At 43.0% G+C, this 24,596-nt stretch overlaps 1 protein-coding gene across 1 annotated transcript; it reads left to right on the top strand.

Moving 5' to 3' along the window:
* Positions 1-14,239: 14,239 nt before the first annotated feature.
* LOC122038634 (zinc finger CCCH domain-containing protein 2-like) lies at positions 14,240-15,803 on the top strand. Its single transcript, XM_042598464.1, has one exon. It carries the CDS (start codon positions 14,332-14,334, stop codon positions 15,475-15,477), a length of 1,146 nt encoding a protein of 381 aa, XP_042454398.1. The 5' UTR covers positions 14,240-14,331; the 3' UTR covers positions 15,478-15,803.
* Positions 15,804-24,596: the final 8,793 nt, after the last annotated feature.

Genomic DNA, 24,596 nt, shown 5'->3' with positions numbered 1-24,596 from the left:
GTTGCGTTATTTGCAGGAACAAGCAAGACAAAGAAAGCACTGAAGGCAACATGGTCCGAGTCATCAGATGAATCTGAATCAGACGAAGAAGAGCAAGCGAGCCTTCTCACTCTACCAGTACTAGCACATGTTGTTGAAACCGAGTCCGAGTTCGAGTCCGATTCAGAAACCGAGAGCGAATCAGACACCGAGTCCGAGCGAAGCCACGGATCCGTATCCATTTCTGAAGGACCCAAAACCACTGTAAGCTCTTTAATGTCTAGTATTGACTTAGAAAGTTCGGAAAACTTAATTCCTTATCTGCTTAAGAAATTGGCTAAATCCAACATCCGGGTCAAGTCGCTCCAAAAGGAGGTAACAACCCTTAAGGAAGCGACTGACTTGAGTGCTTCAACTGAACCAGTTCAAATTGGAAGTTCGACTCAAGTCCAAAAACTTGAGGAAGAAAATTCCAATTTGAAAACTCAAATTAAAGAACTCAAGGACACGTTGGAACGGTTCACCTTGGGTTCCAAGAATTTGGACATAATTCTTAGAAAACAGCGAGCCATTTATAACAAATCCGAACTTGGATTTAGAACCAACAAAAAATATAAATCATATCTATCTCTAGTTAATAGAAATAATAAAAACACAATTCAAGCATGGGCCCCCAAGTCAAACTTGGTTAATCAAGTTGGACTTGGTCAATACTGGGTCCCGAAAGATCAAATACACTACCTCGATAGGCCATATCGAGGCTATGATCCAGGGGGAGTTAACAGAAAAACCATTAAAATTAAAATTTAAAATTCAAAGTCAAATTCAAAATCAAATTAAAATTAAATTAAATGAAATTAAAATTCAAAATTCGAAATTAAATTAAAAATTCAAAATTCAAAATTCAAAATTAAATTAAAATTTTAAAATTCAAAATTAAAATAAAAAATAAAAAATTAAATTAAAAATTCGAACTTAAATCAAAATTCAAAAATTCAATTTAAATCAAATAAAAATTTAGAAGGAGGATCCAGAATAGCTGGTACCCCTAACTAAATTACCCGACTAGGTAACTGAACTTAATCTACCCGAAATGAGTAAACAAGAGTAGACTATCTGGTAGGGTAGTTAAGGTTAGAAAAAATGGGCTAGATTTAACTTGACCCACGGTATTGGTGAAGTTTTTGGATGATAGTACGTTATGGAAGCTTGGGCATTGCATGTCTAGGAAGATATGGCTTCGACCTGGTGCATTTGGCCAAGTGGAACTGACCGAAGCTACCCTTAAATGGATCCTAACCAGTTAAACCAAGGTTCAGTATTAAGTTCAATGGGTAGGACTATTTGGAAATCTCGAAAGCATGGTTACTTTAATGAGTTCCTTGTGACTCACCATAGCCCAGAAGTTTATCCAAAGAATGTTTACTTGTTGAACCCAAAGCTAAACTTGAATCTAACACAAAGTTAAACCAGACCCTAAAAATCAACCATAATTCATCTCACAAAAATTATAGAATTCCCTAATTGTAAATTTAGATCGGGTGAGATGACTAAATAATTAAAATCAAATTGATAATTAATTCAAATTCAAATTGATTTCAAAATATTTTAAAACTTAATTTTAAAAAAAAATCTTTTTAAAAATCCTTTCAAAAATTCTTTTAAAATTCTTTTAAAAATCTTTTTTTTTAAAAAAAAACTTTTAAAAATCTTTTTTTTTAAAAAAATACTTTTAAAATCTTTTTTAAAAAAATCCTTTTAAAAATTCTTTCAAAAATTATTTTAAAAATCTTTTAAAAATCTTTTTTTAAAAAAATAATACTTTTAAAAATCCTTTTAAAATTCTTTCAAAAAATCTTTTAAAAATCCTTTCAAAAATTCTTTTAAATTTTTTTTTTTAAAAAAATACTTTTAAAATAATTTTTTAAAAAATACTTTTAAAAATCCTTTTAAAAATTCTTTTTAAAATCTTTTAAAAATATTTTAAAAATCCTTTTAAAAATCTTTTCAAAAATTCTTTTATAAATATTTTAAAAATCCTTTCAAAAATTCTTTTAAAAATCATTTTTTTAAAAAAATACTTTTAAAAATCCTTTTAAAAAATCTTTTAAAAAATTCTTTAAAACAAAATTATTTGAAAAATCTTTCAAAACTTATTTTCAAAAATCATTTTAAAAATCTTTTAAAACTTCATTATAAAATTATTTGAAAAATCTGTCAAAACTTATTTTCAAAAATCATTTTAAAAATCATTTAAAACTTCATTATAAAATTATTTGAAAAATCTTTCAAAAATTATTTTCAAAATTATTTTAAAATTCTTTTAAAAACTTAATTTCAAAATTATTTGAAAAGTCTTTCAAAAATCATTTTGAAAAATCTTTGAAAAATCTTTTAAAACTTCATTATAAAATTATTTCAAAAGTTGTTTGAAAAATGATCATTTCAAAATCATTTGAAAAATCCCTTGAAAAATTAATTTCAAAACTATTTGAAAAATATTTTTAAAAAATCATTTGAAAAATCCCTTCAAAGATTAATTTCAAAACTCTTTTCAGAAGTTATTAAATTCTTTGAAATTCTAAACTCAATTAATTTTTAAATCTTCAAAATAATTAAATGGTCACTTATTTGGAATTTTAACTTATATTCTCAATATTTTAAAACAAAGTTAACTTTATCTAACACTCACTCATAAGCTAAACATGCCTGAAAACCTAGAATGGGTGAGATGGTAATTTAGGAAAATATAAAATAACTATTTTTTTTAATTTATATGCTTGGACTCTAGAACCCTCAGGACTTAATGTGGCATTAATTAAGGGGGAGTGAGTGGAGTCAAGCTAAGTTTCTTTTAAAATAAATTTTATGGTTTTAATTATCTTTAAAAGTTAAACTCTTTGAAAAGTTAAAGCAAATCCAATTTTTTTAGACTTTAAACTTTTCATCAACTTATACGTCTAAGATTGAGCATGCTTGTACTTTAGGGCTCTGATACCTGATCAAAACTATTTAGATAACTTAACATCTATTTAACTTGACTCATGCTTGGACTTAAGGACCAACCAATTTGATTAAATAAACTAAATTAAACATTTAATTTCTCCCTCTTCGTCCTAAAAATTAACAAGTTCTTACTCCTAATTTTTCAACAATAAGTATTGTTAAGCTAAGTGTCTTTTTAACTTAAGCTATATTTTCAAAATTCAATGTTTGTAAAAGACTAAGCTAAGTAGTTCATATAAAAACCTTCAAACTTTTACAAACTTAACCAACCTTTCAAATCTAACTTTTTATAAATTCTTATTAAGCTTTTTTTTTTACCTTAAAGTATTAAAAATCATAGTTTTGCAAAATTCTTACTCATTGCCTTCAAAATAATTTTTGCTAAGTAAAAAGAGACTTCAATATTCTTTAAGATTTTCAAAATTTAACTAAGTATATTTCAAAAATCAACTAAGTTTCAAAAGTGGCTAAAATCGTTCTTAATAGTCTACTAAATATTAGCCTTTTAAACTTAGTTAAAATTTTTTCCAAAGTAATTTACCAGTCATAAGCCTAATCTGTTTTTTTTCTAAGAAAAATTAAAAATTGCTTGAAACTGGCTTATTTTTTGATAAATGGCAAAGGGGGAGAGTAGGGAAATTCAAAGTAAAACAAAATCTAAATCTAATTCAAAAGTAAAAAGAAGCTCTGTATTGAGGGGGAGCTTCACAAAAGTTTAAGTGTTAGCTTAAGTTATGTTTTTATTTGAATTTATATACTTAAGCTTGTTCACTTAAAATCTTTTAATATATTCATGCATCTGTTTTACTTAACTTTGAATTTAGGTTGCCATAATCAAAAAGGGGGAGATTGTTGGTGTGGGAAGCATCCGACGATCGAACCTAAGTTTTGATAATGGCAAAGGATTCAAAGTTAAGGTGTGTTATTATCTAACATGTTGAATGAGTGTTTCAGGAAAGTCCTAACTGTGGTTAGGCAGGTGAAAACCCTAGGGGGTGGTAACCCTAGGTCCTAGGGGGTGGTAACCCTAGGTGGAGAAAAGTCCTAGCTGCGGTTAGGCAAAGGGAAAACCCTAGGGGGCGGTAACCCTAGGTCATAGGGGGTAGTAACCCTATGCGGAAAGTCTTGGCAGGTCGATGGCTTCAGGCAAAAGTCCTAGGGGGTGGTAACCCTAGGTGGAAAGTCCTGGTGTCGCGAACTCTGGACTAGCCGGGAAGCGGATGTCCAGCAGAAAGTCCGGAAGCGTCGAGTGCTGAGCAAAAGTCCAGTCGATCTGGAGGATCGCACTGGCAACAGGTAAATCTCCTTAGTGGAGTAGGTGAGGACGCGTTCCCCGTAGAGGGAACAGTAGGCGTTGGGTCGACCTAGGATTTCCGGACGGAAATCCAAAGTCAGACCCGGATAGTCTGATGACTATCGATAATATTTTGTTACCTTATTTATGACTTTATGTGCTAACTTTGTGTTGCAGAATATTGTTTGGGACTAACATGTCTTGCAGGTACAAAATAATAAAGTCTTCCCTCGGATGAACAGTGTCCGATGCGCCTCCATAGAGCTTGGAGGCGCCTCAGGTGCAAAGCTGGAGCTGGCTGCGAAGCACCTTGGGAGGCGCCTTGAAGGAGTCATAAGGCGCCTTGGAAGGCGCCTTGAATAGGGCATAAGGCGCCTTAAGCAGATGAATTTCGACCAGTTCAAGCTTGATCCACGCGGGAGACTCGGCAGCATGGAGGCGCCTTAAATAGCCTTCAAGGCATCTTGAACACCCTTTATAAGGAGGTTTCGAGCAGCACCTTGAGGTATTAACTTCCAAGCTTCCTTTCTTCAACGTGTCGCTAACAAGATCATTCCGAAGTGCTATTGCAACATTCCGACGACCCGGAGCTTCGTAACTTGTGGTTTCTATACTGTTGTCGGTATACCCGTGTCTCTTTTTACTGTACTTATTTGCAATACTTGTACTCTATTCGAACTTATAGTTGTTGCCCATGGAAAGCGATCAAGGATCGCGGGCCTTCGAGTAGGAGTCGCCTTAGGCTCCGAACGAAGTAAATTCCCCTGTGTTTGTGTGTTTGTTTTTATTCCGTTGCGTTTTAACTCCGATAGTTTTGCGATTCGAAAAATGAAATAGCCGCGAGTGCTATTCACCCCCCCTCTAGCGCGTTCTCGATCCAATATGCTAGCCAGGTAGCAGTCTCGGGTATTATGAGTCGCCGACTGATGGAAGGAGCAAAACATCGACGTTCATATTTTGCCCCTGGAGACTTTTGGGCGTCCGACCCCAACGTGCTACACGAGATGCATCTTAGGCTCGTATTATGGTTGAATTCCTCCTTATAGAGGCCCTTTAGGAGACTGATGGCTGCTTGATTGACGCCGCTCGGACGTCGCTGTTGGTTCGGCGGGTGCCTCATTTTCCTGGTTGCCTGAGCTTCTTCTATATTGATGTATTCATTGACCCTTTTTTGTAGATGGCCAAAGTCCTTTGACAACTTCCGAATGAGTGACCGGAAGAATTCTCCTTCAGTGAGTCCCTGAGTGATAGCGTTTACCAATACATCCGAGGAGACCGTCGGGATGTCCATCGTCACCTGATTGAAACGTTGGATATATACCCTTAGGGCCTCTCGCGGTCGTTGCTTTAGTGAGAATAGATTCATGCTCATCTTCTGGTGGCGGGGACTGCTAGCAAAGTGATGTAGGAAGGACGCTTGGAAGTCTTTGAAGTTGTGGATATAGCTGTTCGGCAAACGTTTGAACCAATGTTGCGCCGATCCAGATAACATGGTAAGGAAGACTCGGCATTTTACTCCGTTCGTATATTAGTACAGCATGACCGCATTGTCAATTTTGGCCAAGTGGTCATCGGGGTTGATCACTCCGTTATATTCCCTGATCGATAGTGGGGTATAATGTTTCGGCAAGGGGCATTTAGAATCCCCTTTGAAAACTGTTGATTGACCCGCTCAGGCGAATTGTCCTCTCTGTATGCCTTCCTTTTCCTTGTATCTCGAGTGGGTGCCTCAACCGAGGAAGATCCCCGATCTCTATTTCCTTAGTCCCTCTCCTTTGCTAGAGCCCAAAACGGTGCTCGGTGTAGGGGATTGGCACATGAGGTGCTTCCCCATAGGTGTCGATCGGCCTTTTATTCGGGTCCTGAATAGAAAGCTATTTCGTTCGGTCCCCTCACTCAACCTGACGACCTACCGCGGGAGTTTCAGGCTCTTGTGCTTGTTGGTCGACCATCGCCTATTGTTGTTGTTGCTCCAATATCTTTGTCACTTGAGCTTGTATCAGGGTGTCAATATCCTCTCATGTCAGCATTACTATTGTGAGTCGTTCATCGTCTTCCATCTTCTCGTTCGGATGCAAGCTACGTTCCCATAGACGATGCCAAAATGATCTTGTCCGAAGTCGCGAAGTTGGAAAGCTGAGGAGGTGGCAGTTCCATTGACAGGATGAAAACCTCTATCTGCAAAACAAAACCAAAATCAGGGAAGGAGTCCCTTGTTGGTGCGGGAAGCATCCGACGATCGAACCTAAGTTTTGATAATGGCAAAGGGATTCAAAGTTAAGATTCTTTGTTGTCTAACGTGTGTGAATAAGTTTGCAGGAAAGTTCTAACTGCGGTTAGGCAGGTGAAAACCCTTAGGGGGTGGTAACCCTAGGTCCTAGGGGGTGGTAACCTTAGGTGGAGGAAAAACCTAAGGGGCGGCAACCGTAGGTCCTAGGGGGTGGTAACCCTAGGTGGAGGAAAACTCTAAGGGGCGGCAATCTTAGGTCTTAGGGGGTGATAACCCTAGGTGGAGGAAATCCTAAGGAGGGGGGGGGTAACCTTAGGTCCTAGGGGGAGGTAACCCTAGGTGGCAGAAAAATCCTAGGGGGTGGTAACCCTAGGCAGAAAATCCAGTCGGTCTAGAGGAACGGACTGACATCAGGTATGCTCTCCTGAGTGGAGTAGGTGAGGGCGCGTTACCGGCAGAGGGAACAGTAGGCGTCGATTCGACCTAGGGTTTTCGGTCGGAAATACGAAATCAGAACTGGACAGTCTGGAGACTGTCAAAATATTTTTGTTGCTATATTTATTATGTGCTAACTTTGTTTTGCAGGATATATTGTTGTCTTGTGGACTAATCTATCTTGCAGGGATAAAATAACACTTTATGCCTCGGATAAACAGTACCCGAGGCACCCTCATGGAGCTTGGAGGCGCCTCGGGTGCAAAGGCTGGAGTGTGTGCGCGCGGAGCTGGAGGCACCCTCATGGAGGCTTGAGGCGCCTCGGACAGCCTTGAAGGCACCCTCAAGGAGCATAGAGGTGCCTTCAAGTGGATGAGCGACGACGGGGTCTGGGCTTATCCGCGCAACTGACTCTGATGTGATGGAGGCACCCTCAAGGAGATTTGAGGCGCCTTCAATAGCCCTTTTATAGAGGTCTCGACCAGCAACTCGAGATAATGACTTCCAAACGATCCTTCTTCCGTGTGCTGCAAATAAGATGATCCAGAGCAGCTGTAGCAACACCCCGATGACCAAGAGCTTCAAACTTAGTATTTCTGTTGTCGGTATAACGTATTTATTGCATTGCTTGTACTTCATCATTGTATATTTGCGAACTTATAGTGATTGCTCAAAGTAAAAGCTCAACGAGCGTGAGCCTTAGAGTAGGAGTCGCCCAAGACTCCGAACTAAGTAAAAATACTTGGGTCTTTCTGTGTGTTTGCTTCATTTATTTCCGCTGCATTACTCGAACATTTTTGATTACGATAAGTGAAAGTCACGAGTGCTATTCACCCCCCTCTAGCGCGTCTTGATCCAACAATTGGTATCAGAGTGGGGTCGCTTCGATTTGGTGCAACCACCAGTCAAGCACATTTTTCGTGGTGATTTCTAGTTTTTCGGAGTCGATCGGAGTCGATATTTTTGTCGCCTTCCGATCCGATTTTTCATAATCGAATTTTTCTTGAAGTTGGTGCAACACCACTCGAGATCGTATTTTATTCTTATTTTAAATTGCACTACTAATCCAGGATCTATTCCTGGGACAAGTTTTTTTGTTTATTTTATGTGCAAGTTTTATCGTCGATTTTATGGCATTCCAAAAGGCTACAGTACAGCCTGACCTCCGCTCTTCACCGGAGAAGATTTCGGCTGCTGGAAGAGTTGGATGGAGTCGTACCTCCAAACAAATTTTGAAGTTTGGATGATCATCAAAATTGGCCTGGACCTTCCAATGGATAACACTGGTAAACCAATTTCGTGTGAGAACTGGGATGCTGCACTCATAAAGAAAGTAGAAGCAAACATTAGAGCAACCTGTACACTTCAGTTCGGCCTAACAAAGGAGAAACTGAACCGCGTCTGCCCATTCTTGAGCGCCAAAGAACTATGGCAAAAGATGACCGAGTTGCATGAGGGAACGTCCGACACGAAGGTAAGTAAACGTGATTTATTACTTAATAAATTGTACAATATGAAAATGCAGGAAGGTGAGACGACTAGTCAGCTCCACACCTGGATACAAGAACTGCTTAGGGGGTCCTTGCTTGGAGAGGTAGGTCGCCACTAGCCGATCTAGTTGGGGATAAGCCTACTGCTCCAGCCGAGGAGTTCGACCTAGCCCCAGACGAGTACTTTCAGCCAGCTGAGGGACAGGAGGAGTTATTCGAGTTCACTGATGCTCAACTATTTGGGGAGCCTCTCGATCCATCACAGCCTTCAACGTCAGCTCAACCTTTCACTTCTTTATCCATTGAGGATAGACTCACTTGTCTCGAGTGGTCTTCCGCACAGACATGATAGCTCGTCTCGGATGGGTTCCATACCCTACGGGTCAAGATGATCACCTTCCGAGAGGAGGTTCTTCGTGCACTACATGCACCTGAGCGATCACCTCCTCCAGCTGATGATCCTCCTAGTTGATCATACTTTGGACATGCAATATATCTATTAGACATACACTTACTTCTTGTATTGATAACTTACTTTTGGATTGTTTAGTCTTGTGCTTAGTAGAATATAACTTATTTATGTATAAACCAAATTTGGTTTTAAAATTGGTTTAAATCATAGGAAAAATATTTTTCAAAACTCCAACTTTTGATAGTTTTTTCAAAAATCTGGGTTAGCCTAGGAATTTACCACTAGAAATCATGTACCCCTAGTTTCAGCCTGAGCATCTCACAAGCACACTAGGATTAACTTGTGTGTGTTTCAAAATACTTAGAATGGTGTGAGATGTATAGGGTATTACTTGGACTTAAGAATGCTTATGTCTGTGTATCGACATAAGTTTGGGCTATAAACACCTAACTTACATTAATTAAGTTAAGTTATCATGTCTTAGTCAAATCTAACTGGATCACTAACTTAACTTGACTAACCAAGTGAAAACTGTTGCCCTCTAGGTAAACAGCTAGTAGTTAATGGTTAGACATTTGGACAAAGAGGCTAAGTATTTTTGTTACTCATGCTTGGACTATAGGAACTTTAAATTTTTTTAAGGGTAGCCATAGCTAAAGATTATCAACTTTTTCTTTAATTTAATTTTTAGCTAAATTTAATTCTTCTAACATTTTTTTTACTCTCTTAAAACTTATTAGCTAAAACTCTTTCTAGAACTAATTTTTAGCTATATGTTGAAAATTGAGATTTGAAAATTTTTAAAAGGTTTTCTCTTTTTCAAAAATAATTATAGCTAAATCTAAGGATCGTGAAATCAAAAAGTTAGCTAAGTTGCCAAAAGAAAATTTTAAAAATTTTATCAAAGTGTTTACAATTTTAAAAGCTAAATCATTTCTCAAACAAAGTTATTCTTAGCTAAGGCCAATAATAACTTTCTCAATTTTTCTTTACCTTCTTTTTGTTGATGATTTTGATATATGACAAAGGGGGAGAGTATAAGAAAATTCAAAGGAATAGAAGAAATTCAAAATTTAATTTTTTTTAAGAAGAGCTTTTATTAAGGGGGAGTCCTTATACTTAAGTTTTTCACTAAAGGGAAGCTATGCGCTTAATTTTGTAGTATCATTATATTATCATGCTTATGCTTGTATTATCATGCTTGTCTTTTTATGACATTATTTTTTCTTAACTTTGAATTTCTATTGTCATAATCAAAAAAGGGAGAGATTGTTGGTGCAGGAAGCATCCGACGATCGAATCTAAGTTTTGATAATGACAAAGGGATTCAAAGTTAATATTCTTTGTTATCTGACGTGTGTGAATAGTTTGTAGGAAAGTCCTAATTGCGGTTAGGCAGGTGAAAAATTCTAGGGGGTGGTAACCCTAGGTCTTAGGGGTGGTAAGCATAGGTGGAGGAAAAACCTAAGGGGTGGCAACCTTAGGTCCTGGGGGTGGTAACCCTAGGTGGAGGAAAATCCTAAGGGGCGGCAACCTTAGATCCTAGGGGGTGGTAACCCTAGGTGGAGGAAATCTTAAGGGGGGTAACCTTAGGTTCTAGAGGGAGGTAATCCTAGCTGGTAGAAAAATTCTAGGGGGTGGTAACCCTAGGTCCTAGGGGGTGGTAACCCTAGGCAGAAAGTCCAGTCGGTCTGGAGGACCGGACTGGTATCATGTATGCTCTCCTGAGTGGAGTAGGTGAGGACGCGTTCCTCGTGGAGAGAACAGTAGGCGTCGATTCGACCTAGGGTTTCCGGTCTGAAATTCGAAGTCAGAACTGGACAGTCCAGAGACTGTCAAAATATTTCTGTTGCTATATTTATTATGTGCTAACTTTGTTTTGCAGGATATATTGTTGTCTTGTGGACTAATCTATCTTGCAAGGACAAAATAGCACTTTATGCCTCGGATGAACAGTATCCGATGCACCCTCATGGAGCTTGGAGGTGCCTCGGGTGCAAAGGCTAGAGTGTGCCCGCTGCGGAGCTGGAGGCGCCCTTATGGAGACTTGAGGCGCCTCGGACAGCCTTGAAGGCGCCCTCAAGGAGCATGGAGGTGCCTTCAAGTGGATGAGCGACGACGGGGTCTGGGCTTATCTGCGCGACTGACTCGGCTGTGACGGAGGCACCTCAAGGGGCTTTGAGGCGCCTTGAACAACCCTTTTATAGAGGTCTCGACCAGCAGCTCAAGATAAAGATTTCCAAACGATCCTTCTTCCGTGTGCTGCAAACGAGACAATCCATACCTCGACGACCAGGAGCTTCAAACTTAGTATTTCTATTGTCGGTATAACGTATTTATTGCATTACTTGTACTTCATCGTAGTATATTTGCGAACTTATAGTGATTGCCCAAAGTAAACGCTCAACGAGCATGAGCCTTGGAGTAGGAGTCACTCAAGGCTCCGAACCAAGTAAAAATACTTTAGTCTTTCTGTGTGTTTACTTCATTTATTTCGGCTGCATTACTCGAATGTTTTCAATTATGATAAGTGAAAGCCACGAGCGTTATCCCCCCGCCCCCTCCCCTCTAGCGCGTCTCGATCCAACATCCCTAGCGTTGGCCCTCCGATTCTCAAGTCAGAAACAGGAGAGGAAAAAAGTGAGTACTAAGGATAAAGATTTTTTTTGCCTTTCTTCATACATGGTGTGCTCTTTTTATACCTTTTCTGGTGACCTTCTATCTTCCTCTGTTTAATGATATTGATTATCGATAGAGGATATCTTTGTCTTGACTTCTTCTCATTTAATGATAGATGGAGTGTTTTATTTAGTTTTCTCTTTTCTTTATTAATTATCTGTCTTTTCTTCTTTTATCATTTTATTAATTCATTAAGTGTATAATGCTAACGTCATTCTTCGAGCTAGACAGGTGACCCACTTGGCTCGGGCTCCCTGCCGCTTAGCTTGTTCTCCTGTTGACCAAGCTAACTATACTTGTTTACTCAGATGGTCGATCTGACAAGTGTACGTCCATTCGATCGGCCGATGATCCGCTTCCCGCTCGGGTGTAGCCGAGCCTTGCTTAAGCTATGGTGTTGACCGCCTTGACCTACATCATGACAATTAACTCGTGTCAAGTATAGACTCTTCCTTATCGCCGCATCAACCACTATGGGATATTCATACATGTAAGGACATTAATACATATAAGTAACTTATGCCCACTATAAAAAAAATGATAATCCCAGTTAGCCTCATTGACTATCTCTGGGGTGACCGGCACGGTCCCACGGAAGTTTCGCACCGGCCACCAGGGTAAATCGGGAAGCGTATGCGGCGACCAACCCAGAAGTCCATCATCCTTTGATTACGCCCCCCATTTGGAGAAAAAATTCCTGCAAATACGCCGTAGCTGGGGTTTGAACCGCGAGTGCCTAGGAGACAACCTAGATGTCTTACCGCGGCATCATGACCCCGGTGACAACTTACGTTCATATAAAGGTTAATAATCCCATAATATTAATAACCCTCATTCTTATGTTATTCTATAAATTCATACGTCTGATGTGAAATATGTATATGAGAAAAGAAAGAAAAGAAAAGGGAGTCTACAAAAAAAAGAATCGTAGTCTTTATCTAATTAAGAAGAATAAAAAAAAAAAGGACTATCATCACACATCTCTAGATTAATGATTGAAATGGTGTGACATAAGATAATTTAATATACATGATTATCATTTTTGACTTCGAGTAGTTGGTATCTAGGATTCATAATAATTCTGAAAATTTACGGTGCCAGACATTAGTGTATCATCCACTAAAGTATAAATTTAATTTTTATAAAATAGAAATAAATTTATATTTTACTGTTATCAATATTGAATAGGACGTCTTGGCCGGATAGAAAAGGACGCTTAAGATGGACATTATTAAGTTTTTTTTTTTACATCATATACAGGCAAATTAAGCACATCAACGCCAACACAGGATACATATTTACGTAATACAATCTCAACCCCATGGCCAAATAAAGACGATGAGCTCTCCATCGCCTCTCCTCCGACCCCAAAGCCCAAATATATAATTATCAACTCCTGTTCCATGGCACGCATGGTGTTTTCTTTTAATTAATCCACATGACCTGAAGAAATCCTATTGCTGTAGACTGGATGCGATTGTTTAAGTATTTAAGAAGCCAGGATGAGCTTTCTTTTCTTGTATTGGAATCCATGGCTAGCTAGCTGATGATTAGTTCAAGTCATCATGAAGCCTCTGGTTCCTGTCCCAATGGATCTTCTTTAATGGCTCCAAAGTTGTATACGAGTAAAGAGGTTTTTTTTTACTGAAACAAAATAAATAAACAAATAAATAAATAAAAGAAAAGAAAGCAGCAGTGTTGGGTTCACGGAGACAGCAGGAAGAAAGGCAGGTTGAACAGGTACATTGCATTATTGAAGGAAGAAAGAATGCATTTATTTTGTTTTAACTCTTGTGTAGCGGGTCACTCGTGATAATTAGGTTCGTTTTTTTTAGAATTTTTATTATGATATTTTAATTTTAAATATTTTTTTTATAAATTTAAACCTTTAATTTGTGCTGCACTCGTGGGGCCGCATTGTGCCGTAAGTAGCCGTGCCCCAGTGGCGTTGCGTAATTTGGCCGTCGCCATCTCATCGGTCGGCGCCTGAACCGGCTCTTCGTCGAACCGAACCGGCCGGAAGTAAAAATTAAGGAGCGATTAGTGCGCCCGCACACGTGTGCGCGCCTGGTTCGCCTAGCCGCGAGTCTGTTGGAATTTTTGGACGCTCGATTTATGGCGTGGGGCCCTTCTTAAATCGCTTAATAATGGCCGCTCATCATGGCAATTGACGCACCGACTCGATTCGATCGGCGGCCTCAGGCTCGGAGATCCAAAGACCTACCTAGTCTAGAGTAGTGGCAGAAGCGTGATTCTGGTAGAACTTGGAGGCCACGGACTCCCGCCAAAAGAGAGGACGTGTTCGGCGTTCTGGCGCTGGGCCCCGCCCACCTCGCACTCCGCGCATGCCTTCGCCGTGCTCTGATCCTTCCACGCGTCCCACTCCCTCCATAAAACCAACTCCTTCACGCCTAACGCCGTTACGCTCGTCCTATCAGATAAGAAGCCTCCCTCAAAATTGAAATATTTTATTTTACCTGCACATCTTATTTTAAATAAAAATAAAAAACTCTCCTTTTTATTACCTTAAACAATATATTAAATATGAGAGGGGCAAATTGAAATTGTAGCAAAATCTTATCGTGTCCGATGGTCAATCCACCGTCTTGTCAGTATACCGGGGACACCGTTTGCTTTGACGCCGTGGAGCTCCGTGGAATAAACCCTGGTTAGCGTATTACTCGACCACGGTTAGCGGCGCGTTTATATGGAGTCGTTCCCTCTCACCGTCTCCACGCACTGCCCTGAAATAGATAGGCACAGAGAAAGAGTCCCTCGACTTCCGTGAAAGCGAGCGGAGGAGAAAATGATGGTAGGACGGGAAACCGGTCGGCACCCAGATCTGATGGCTCGCGTACCGCCTTGGTCTTCACGCTTGGATGATCCGGTTGGGTACTCCCCGGCCGCCTGTGGCGGCGGCGGGGTTCATTTTCTCGGCGAGTCGGCCCTTGCTGCGGCGCTGCAGAGGTACTTGCCTTGCAGCGGTGACGTGATTGAGGAGGATGAAGAGGCGGATGATGAACCTGACAACGCTGTGGACTTGTACTCGTCGGACGAGTTCCGGATGTACGAATTCAAGGTCCGGCGGTGCGCGCGCGGCCGGTCGCACGACTGGACCGAGTGCCCCTTCGCGCACCCAGGGGAGAAAGCGCGCCGCCGTGATCCCCGGAAGTACCACTACTCCGGCGCGTCCTGCCCCGACTTCCGCAAGGGCGGATGCAAGCACGGTGACGCGTGCGAGTACGCGCACGGGGTGTTCGAGTGCTGGCTCCATCCCGCGCGCTACCGCACACAGCCGTGCAAGGACGGCACCGCCTGCCGACGCCGCGTCTGCTTCTTCGCTCATACGCCGGATCAGCTCCGCGTTCTCTCGCAGCAGCAGCAATCGACACCCACAAAGCTAGCAGTCGAGTCGTATGACGGCTCGCCGCTCCGCCAGCATGCGTTGGAGTCTTACATCTCAAATCAACTCATCTCATCCTCGACGACCGCCTCACTGATCTCTCCACGGCTCTCTTCCCCGACGTCCGATTCTCCTCCGACGTCGCCGTGCACGAAGGGGCTCAGGAGGGCCTCGTGGCCGCCTGGTACATCCATCAACGACCTCGTTGCTTCTCTGCGCCAGTCGCAAATCAGCCAGGTGAAATCCCTACCTAGCTCCTGGGGACTACAACCAGGTAACAGTCTATTCGGCTCTCCTAGAGCCAAATCCGGCTTCTGCAGTCTACCAACAACTCCAACCACGCTGACCGGCGGAATGGGGTGGCTCGATGCAGCCGAAGGCACAAGCTTCCCGAAGGGCGAAGAGCCGGAAGAGAGGGTGGAGTCCGGGCGAGCTCTGAGAGCGAAAATATTCGAGAAACTGAGCAAGGAGTGCGTGGTAGAGAGGTCCGTCGCGTCTCTGGCACCCGCAACGTCGGACGTCGCTTGGGTGTCCGGACTGGTCAAGTAAGCTATCAAAAATTCAGAAAAAAAAAAGAGAAAGATGAACGAGATGTGAATCTTGAACTCATAAAGCTCGGCGAGTTTAGACGACCTGTATATAACTGTACATAGCAAATGGTAAGCAGGAATAGGAGGTGGGCTTCTGGTTTGGCAAGACGGCGAAGACGACGAAGAAGAAGAAGAAATTAAGATTGTTAATTGTGTAGATTTCTGTTTTGGATTTGAAATTTCATGTATTCTGTAGAATTTTGAATCAAGATGTTATCCAATTCCTGATGTCTGTAAGAAATGCTAAACTTGAACAAATTTCATCCTCTATGAATTGTGTGTGAAGATTAAAAGTGTCTGGAGCAGGCCAGAGGCATTTAGTTTATTCATTTTTATCGAATCGCCAGTCCGACGGCACTGTTTTTGAAGCAATGGCGGCAACAGGGCTGTCCGTACCACAGGAGTTGTGTGTTCATCGCACCCCGCCCTCCTTTTGACGTGGGAGTGGATAAAAGCTTAATGGTTAAAAATAGCAGAAGCTGATAATGCCTTGGTATGGGGGAGCAGCGATCTTATTCCAGTCTTGATAAATACTTTTATATTTAATGTTCCAAATTTTCAGAAAATAAGTTCCTCTTGCATTCTATTGATTTCAAATGTATTATTATTATTATTATTATTATTATGCATTTATATTATTGAAGATTATTATTTTTAATAATAGGAAGATTATTCATAAACATGGGGTCCATGGAATGGGTCAAAGTTCCTTTTTATTTAATTAGTTAAAATAAAACAATTTAAATTATTAATATTGTTGAATTTTTCCTAACAAGATTTTTTTTTTCACACTTCACATCAAATAGCCCCATATATATATTGATTGAAATGCACCATTTTATTATTTGGATTTGTCAAGGAGGGAATTGGAATTTTGATCAAGTGTGGGGATAGAAGGTTATTTGGCATCAAATCGACTTTGCTATCAAGGCATGGGTTTTGAATGAGTTCTTCTCTATTTGTCACTTTCCTATTAATTCTTTCATTTATCTTTACGAGGGAGGGGCCCTGCCTTAAAACTTATGATATTTTTAATCATAAAAGTACTAGCTCGGGCTCCGTCCGCTTAAGTCCCTTTTCCTCCACGATCTCAAGAGAGCTGATAGCAATTGTCGTCGTTTACTCAATCGAGTTACGTTCGATTTCGCTGCTCTATCTGAGTTGAATGAGAGACATAGGATGGTACTCAAATTATTTACCAAGTGGTCGATCTCGCTTCTTGACGGACCATACTTAAACCCCGAGCACCTAACATTCCTGAGCACCTTTACATCCCCGAGCATCCGGTATCCTCGATGCATCGTTGGATAGACATCCTCAAGCACTATAGATGGCCACTCCCGAGCACCATGCTGGTGCTCGAATAAGCTGGTGCTCGGTTTCCAACTTCTAGCAACTTACGTGGAGATTCCTATAACGACGGTCGGATATGATTCCCTAATTGCCTGTCTTGTGAATAGCTGATGGACACGTGACATTCTATGAGTGGAGACTCCCGTAACGGTGGTCGGATTCGGTCCTCTAACAGCCCCGCCGAAGCTAAAGTTGAGGTATGATTTTCTTACGAAGACAACTCTCTATATAGAATTCCCTCTTTGTTAGTTCTCGCTTCTTTACTTTTGACTGAGCTAGTTATAATTTAAACGTCATAATAATTGTGTTGGGAATGCCGACTGATCTTGTTCAAAAGTTGGATCAACGGACGCTGGGCATGTGGTACTTTCCGAGTCGCTGGCGTGGATCTCAGGCCGGTCGGACGATACTCCGGCGAACCTGCAAGGAAGTCGGGCCAGGAAGGGGTTCCCGACGACGACCCTTTGACGCTCAAGTCAGGCAAAGCTCAAGAAGAAAGTGGCTCCGAAAGTTGTAGAACGCGTACCTCCGGCGAAGGATGAGGGCCTTTATATAGGGCTGGGGAGAAGCGGATGCACACATACCGAGGGGTACACGTGTCCTTAGCCCAAACCCTAGTAAGGGCCTGTCAGTGAACTCACCTGATCCCATACCGCTACAGTTCAAACATGTCTTCGACGGGACAGCGGAATCCTCTGTCGTAAGATTTGGAGTATGGCCTAAACGTGGAACATACCCGCTGTCAGGAAAAGATGTCCCTTGTCATTTTTCCCTTTGCTTCTGGTCGGTCATCCGGCCGGTCGGCCTGCGCTCCGGGCATTCGGCCGGCTTGCTGCCTTACGTCCGGCTGGGTGCATATAGTGGTCTACTTGGAAGATTCTCGGTGATGTGCTTTGTGGAGACTATTAGCAGTATGTTTCCTCATTTTTCGGTTGAGCGTGTCCTCCGCTCGGCCCTACGATCCTGTAACATAAGCGTCGGGGCCCAGCTTCCTGCTGGGGCGCCCTTTGCCATCAGTTAGACCCCGGTCAGCCGGCCGGGCGTTCGACCTACCCATCTCCGGTCGGCCACCTGACCCTTTGACTTCCACGTGGCGTTGACTCCCTAGAGCGGGGGTCCCCTGTTCTTACCGCCGGATCACTTGCCTCCCCTTCAAGTCTAGTCGAAGGAGGCGATTAATTCGACTGACTGGACTACGAGTCTAGCCGGGCGGCACATCCATGCCATTATACTCCGCTGGGCCTATCACCGGGATGGCCTTAAGGTTAGTCAACAGCCACATTCCTTGGACCTCCTCGTAATCTGCGCCAATCTTCGACATTAAGACAGAGCATGCGCTCATTAAATGCTTCGAATGGCTGACTGCCACGTGGCGCACTGTCGTCATCGTACGGCGGCGACGGCGTGGTGCTTTGATGGGATCGAAGCAGTTCAAAATGGACTGTGCGATGCACGCTTTGGTTCTCGTGATCTGGATCCAACGGTGGAGGCCGCCCGGCCTCCACCCTATAAAATCTTCATTCTCCCCTATCCCCCTCATTTGCTTTCGCGACCTCTACCTTCGTCCCTGGTATTTCGGTGCTCCGGCGATTCCATTCCTGCTCTCCGACGCTCTCCGGCGTCTCTCCCTTGATCTTTTTCCTCGCAGTAAGGCTCTATATCTTTTCTTCCTTATTTCCGGTGTTTCCTCCACATTTCTTTTCCCAGTTTCAATCCTCGGGGCCTTTTTTCGCTTGCTGCCGCCTTTCTTCTATCTTTCCGCCTTTTTTATTCCTTCCGCTCGGATCATGGCTAGTTCTTCTCATCCTGAAGACCAGTTCCTCGACCCATGGTACACCACCATGCAGTCCCGATTCGACCAACGTGATTTTGATGTTCTAACAGACAATTTTGAAATCCCCAATGATTTTGAACTTCTTTTGGCCGGTCCCTCAGCTCGGCCACACAGGCCGTCGCGCGGAGCCTTCTGTGTCTTCCGCGACCAGTTTACCGCTGGTTTGCGCTTCCCTGTACATCCTTTCATTATCGATGTTTGCAACTTTTTTGGTGTTCCGCTCGGCAGTCTGGTACCCAACACTTTTCGCCTTCTCTGCGGGGTTGTTGTTTTGTTCAAAATCCACAACATCCCCCTCCGACCGGACGTCTTTTTTTATTTCTGTTACCCTAAGCTCGGCCCGGCTTAGTCTTCTTTAACAAACTGCCTTCTTCCAATAAACATTGGAAGGAGTATTTTTTCTATATCCGTATGCCCGAGCAGGCCAATTTCCGGACCAAGTGGCAGGTCGACCTACCCCCCACTCCTGAGCTGAAGAAATTCAAGACCCGATCGGACTACCTCCATGCTGCAAACATGCTAGCCGGTCTACGGCTCGACATCAATAAGCTTCTTCACGAAGGAGTGATGTACATCTTCGGACTGAGTCCCATACGGACTCCTCTTCCGACCGGCTTCGGTAAGAATTTTACCTTCATGTTTCAAGCTCGGCCCGGCTTAGTCTTCTTTAACAAACTGCCTTCTTCCAATAAACATTGGAAGGAGTATTTTTTCTATATCCGTATGCCCGAGCAGGCCAATTTCCGGACCAAGTGGCAGGTCGATCTACCCCCCACTCCTGAGCTGAAGAAATTCAAGATCCGACCGGACTACCTCCATGCTGCAAACATGCTAGCTGGTCTACGGCTCGACATCAATAAGCTTCTTCACGAAGAAGTGATGTACATCTTCGGACTGAGTCCCATACGGACTCCTCTTCCGACCGGCTTCGGTAAGAATTTTACCTTCACGTTTCAAGCTCAGCCCGGCTTAGTCTTCTTTAACAAACTGCCTTCTTCCAATAAACATTGGAAGGAGTATTTTTTCTATATCCGTATGCCCGAGCAGGCCAATTTCCGGATCAAGTGGCAGGTCGACCTACCCCCTGTTGGAACCCCAAGGTTGGTTTTGGTGTGATCAACAAGTTAAGTTAGGTTCTGTTGTTTTCTAACCTTGTGTCTAAGTGTGCAGGAGCTTAGGAGCACAGGTACTCGAGCGGAAGACGCAGCTAGCGAGAAAGACGGCACGCGGTGCGTCCGAGGGACGAGGCGCTGCGGAAGAGTACACCGGCGGACGAGAAGGAAGTGCGCGCGATGGTTCCGAGGTACGAAAGCCGGAGCGGAAGATTGCTCGGGGAGCAAGAGATGCAGCTAGCGCGAAGGTCGGCACGGGGTGCGATCGAGGGACGAAGTCTGCGGATGAGTACGCTGGTGGACGAGAAGGGACACGCGGCAATTCCGAGGGACGAGAAGCCGGAGGGAAGCACGCTCGAGAAGACCGGAAGATGGGTTCGGGTGAGCCCTATTCCGGATGTCAGAGATCACCCAATCAAGCGGATCCGGAGCAGAAGACCCGGACCGAGACGGGAACTTAACGGAGAAGTGGTCCCGGACAAAAAGTCAACCGCAGTTGACTTTTTGCTCAGGGGCGCCCGGAACCAATCCGGGCGCCCGGAGCTGTCCGGGGCGCCCGGAATGCTTCCGGGCGCCCGATCGCGATTTACGTGATCTGAACGTTGGGGGATAAAACTTTATCCCCCCCAGGGCGCCGGAACCCTTCCAGGCGCCCCGACCAAGGCTATAAATATAGCCTTGGTCCAGAAGCTCTTTATCAGTTCAGAAATTGTAAACAACACTTGTGTGCTTCCACTGTTTAGATTAGCTTCTGTCTTTCTGTGCTTACACTGCTGTAAACGAGGCTTCTCCGCCTGAAGGAGCTCTTAGTGCGATCTTCATCCTTGGATTAACAACCTCCCCGGTTGTAACCAAGTCAAATTCGGTGCCTTGTTTTTATGCTTTATTTTCTGTTTAATCTATTTTTTATGTGTTAGCTTAATCGTACGAGAAAGGGTTGTGTTTAATTTTTCAGGGCTATTCAACCCCCCCCCCCTCTACCCGGCCGCATCGGTCCCACAAGTGGTATCAGAGCCGAGGCGCTTCAGGAGGACTAACCGCCGAACGAAGCAACAAGATGGCCGGATCCAACATCCACGCACCAAAATTTGAAGGGGACTTCGCTAGCTGGAAAAATCGAATGGAGGTATTTCTTGAAACAGATTATGATTTATTACTAACAATGGAATTTGGCTATGAAGCACTAGAGGGCAAAGCAAGAAATCAATGGTCAAAGAAGGAGCAGGCTGACCACGTGGCAAACAAGAAAGCAGAATTCCATCTGCTAAGTGTACTTCCAACACAAGAAGTCAATCGAGTCGGTACCTACAACTCGGCAAAGGAGCTTTGGGAGAAATTCCTTGAGTTACACGAAGGAACATCCGAAGCCAAACTTGCAAGACGGGATTTACTTCGTAACCAGCTTACAAACCTCCGATTTGAAGAAGGTGAAACAATTGCACATCTACACTCGAGGATTCAGGAACTCATCACTAGACTTACGAATCTCGGAGAAGAGGTAAGTAACCGAGATTCGCTAAGGTATGCCCTAAATTCCTTTCCTAGAAACTCAAAATGGGCATCACTAGTAGATGCCTTTTACATTTCAAAAGATCTAGAAAAAATTTCATTAGACGAATTCTTTTCAACTTTTGAAGTGCATGAGTCAAGATGTGCAGGTCCGAAGGAGCCCAAGAATAATGTCGCTCTTAAAGCTTCGAGAGACGAACCTGAGTCAGAATCTTCTCTCGACGACGAGGAAATGGTAATGATGGTAAGACGATTTAAAAATATTTGTAAATCTAGGAAATCTAACCATCCGCAGGGAAGAAAGAAAAGAACCATCCGCTGCTACCATTGCGATGAAGAAGGGCACGTCAAGGACAATTGCCCTAAACTGAAGAACAAAGGGAAGGACAAGGGTAAGAAGCCTATCCAAAAGCGCAAGGCCCTAAAAGCGACGTGGGACGATACGTCGTCGGAATCGGAAGTCGAGGAGTTCTCCGGGCTCGCGTTAATGGCGAGTCATCAAGACGACGACTGCGAGTCAAACTCTTCCGAAATGAGCATCGAAAGCATCGATGAAGGGGGAGCCACGTCCGAAAAGAGCAGCAGTTCAGGGGGAGAAACCGACAACGAGATCGACAAGCTAAGTGAGGTACGATCTCTTCCTCCTGATAAAATGTTTAAATTCATTAAAATTTTAACAAAAGATTGCTGCAAATTAGAAAATGAAAATAAAGATTTAAAAGCAATATTAGCTACATCTTGTCCATTAGAAATGCTAGATAAATCAAATTTAGAAAATGAAAAATTAAAATTAGAAATTCAAAATTTAAAAATTCAAGTAGAAAACTTGAAAAACTCTGCTTGCGCATCTAAAACCAATTTTAGAAGGTTCAATAATTTGAATTGATATTATAGATATCACCAGGGACAAATTAAAAATACCTCTAGAAAATATGTCCCTAAGAAATTTTTAGTTAATCCAGTAGGTTGGAACCTTTATTGAGTTCCTAAATCTTGCTTAGTGTAAATTTTAAAATCAAAGTTAGCGCTTTAAGTGAGAAAATTAAACAAAAATTTCTTTATGGGCTTTGACTAGAAAGTGGTTGTTGCTCCAATAACCAAGAAGGCTTAGTGTCTCGCCACTGCCTGGAAGCCAAATATTGAAATAAATGTTTAATTAATAAAGCATTAATACTAGAATTATTTAATGCTTTAAAAAGTTATTCAAACATGTTTCAAAATTTTGACATAAATTTTTTTAAATAATTAACTTTTTTAAAATTCTATTTTCAAAAATAATTTTTACTTAGAGTGTTTAGAAAAATTTTCAAAAATTATTTTTTCCTAAGTTAAAATTTTACTTAGAGTTTTTTCTGCTTTTATTGATTCAAAAATATTTTTTAAAATATTTTTTATTGATTGCAAAATTCTTTTTCTAACTTAGAATCTTTTGACTTAGAAATTTTTTTAAGGTAGCTTTTCAAAATTTTCTAAGTCTTTAACCCTTAGATTTTTTTTTTTGGAACCCCATTTTTTTGTGATCAAAGGGGGAGAAGGATAAGTATAAGTCTAGGGGGAGGTAGCCTAAAACTATTTTTTTTCTATCTTTGTGCACTAAATTGTAAATTTAGTTAGTTTATTTTTTGTCTAGTTAACCCTAGCTTAACTTGGGTTGATCACACCAAAAAGGGGGAGATTGTTGGAACCCCAAGGTTGGTTTTGGTGTGATCAACAAGTTAAGTTAGGTTCTGTTGTTTTCTAACCTTGTGTCTAAGTGTGCAGGAGCTTAGGAGCACAGGTACTCGAGCGGAAGACGCAGCTAGCGAGAAGGACGGCACGCGGTGCGTCCGAGGGACGAGGCGCTGCGGAAGAGTACACCGGCGGACGAGAAGGAAGTGCGCGCGATGGTTCCGAGGTACGAAAGCCGGAGCGGAAGATTGCTCAGGGAGCAAGAGACGCAGCTAGCGCGAAGGTCGGCACGGGGTGCGATCGAGGGACGAAGTCTGCGGATGAGTACGCTGGTGGACGAGAAGGGACACGCGGCAATTCCGAGGGACGAGAAGCCGGAGGGAAGCACGCTCGAGAAGACCGGAAGATGGGTTCGGGTGAGCCCTATTCCGGATGTCAGAGATCACCCAACCAAGCGGATCTGGAGCAGAAGACCCGGACCGAGACGGGGACTTAACGGAGAAGTGGTCCCGGACAAAAAGTCAACCGCAGTTGACTTTTTGCTCCGGGGCGCCCGGAACCAATCCGGGCGCCCGGAGCTGTCCGGGGCGCCCGGACCCTGATTTTGACCAAGATCGCGATTTACGTGATCTGAACGTTGGGGGATAAAACTTTATCCCCCGCCGGAACCCTTCCAGGCGCCCCGACCAAGGCTATAAATATAGCCTTGGTCCAGAAGCTCTTCATCAGTTCAGAAATTGTAAACAACACTTGTGTGCTTCCACTGTTTAGATTAGCTTCTGTCTTTCTGTGCTTACACTGCTGTAAACGAGGCTTCTCCGCCTGAAGGAGCTCTTAGTGCGATCTTCATCCTTGGATTAACAACCTCCCCGATTGTAACCAAGTCAAATTCGGTGCCTCGTTTTTATGCTTTATTTTCTGTTTAATCTATTTTTTATGTGTTAGCTTAATCGTACGAGAAAGGGTTGTGTTTGATTTTTCAGGGCTATTCAACCCCCCCCTTCTACCCGGCCGCATCGGTCCTACACCCCCCACTCCTGAGCTGAAGAAATTCAAGACCCGACCGGACTACCTCCATGCTGCAAACATGCTAGCCGGTTTACGGCTCGACATCAATAAGCTTCTTCACGAAGGAGTGATGTACATCTTCGGACTGAGTCCCATACGGACTCCTCTTCCGACCGGCTTCGGTAAGAATTTTACTTGGGCGTTTGCTTTGATTGCTAACTGATTTTTCTCCTTTCCTTTGCAGCGGACATCGTCATGGAGTCGGTGATGGCCGGCATTCTGAAGAGAAAGGCGGCGGCGCTCGAAGCCGCGGCAGCCAAGGAGATGGAGGCGCTCGGCATCCAGCCGGTCGGCTCGCATGAAGGGGAGAGCGGGACTCATGCAAAGTCATTCGCTCAGGTTTCTCAACAGCATGTGGCAAGCGGAGCCACTCCCAGCGGAGGACAAACTACCCAAGAAGAAGGTTTCGCTCGGGAAGAGGGACAACCCGCCTCGAAGAGGCGCCGAGTGGAAACTCCACTCCGCTCGGCTACCTCTGCCGTTCAACCGTCTGCCCGAGCTACTGCACATGCTCGCAGCAAGGCGCCAGAAATC

The sequence above is a fragment of the Zingiber officinale genome, chromosome 1A (assembly GCF_018446385.1).
Source record: "Zingiber officinale cultivar Zhangliang chromosome 1A, Zo_v1.1, whole genome shotgun sequence".
NCBI lineage: Eukaryota > Viridiplantae > Streptophyta > Magnoliopsida > Zingiberales > Zingiberaceae > Zingiber > Zingiber officinale.
The sequence above is the reverse complement of the archived record's forward strand: the minus strand, read 5'-3'. Positions and strand labels throughout refer to the sequence as shown.

Coding starts and splice junctions, on each gene's coding strand:
- LOC122038634 (XM_042598464.1), top strand. CDS start 14,332: ATGATGGTAGGACGGGAAACCGGTCGGCACCCAGATCTGATGGCTCGC.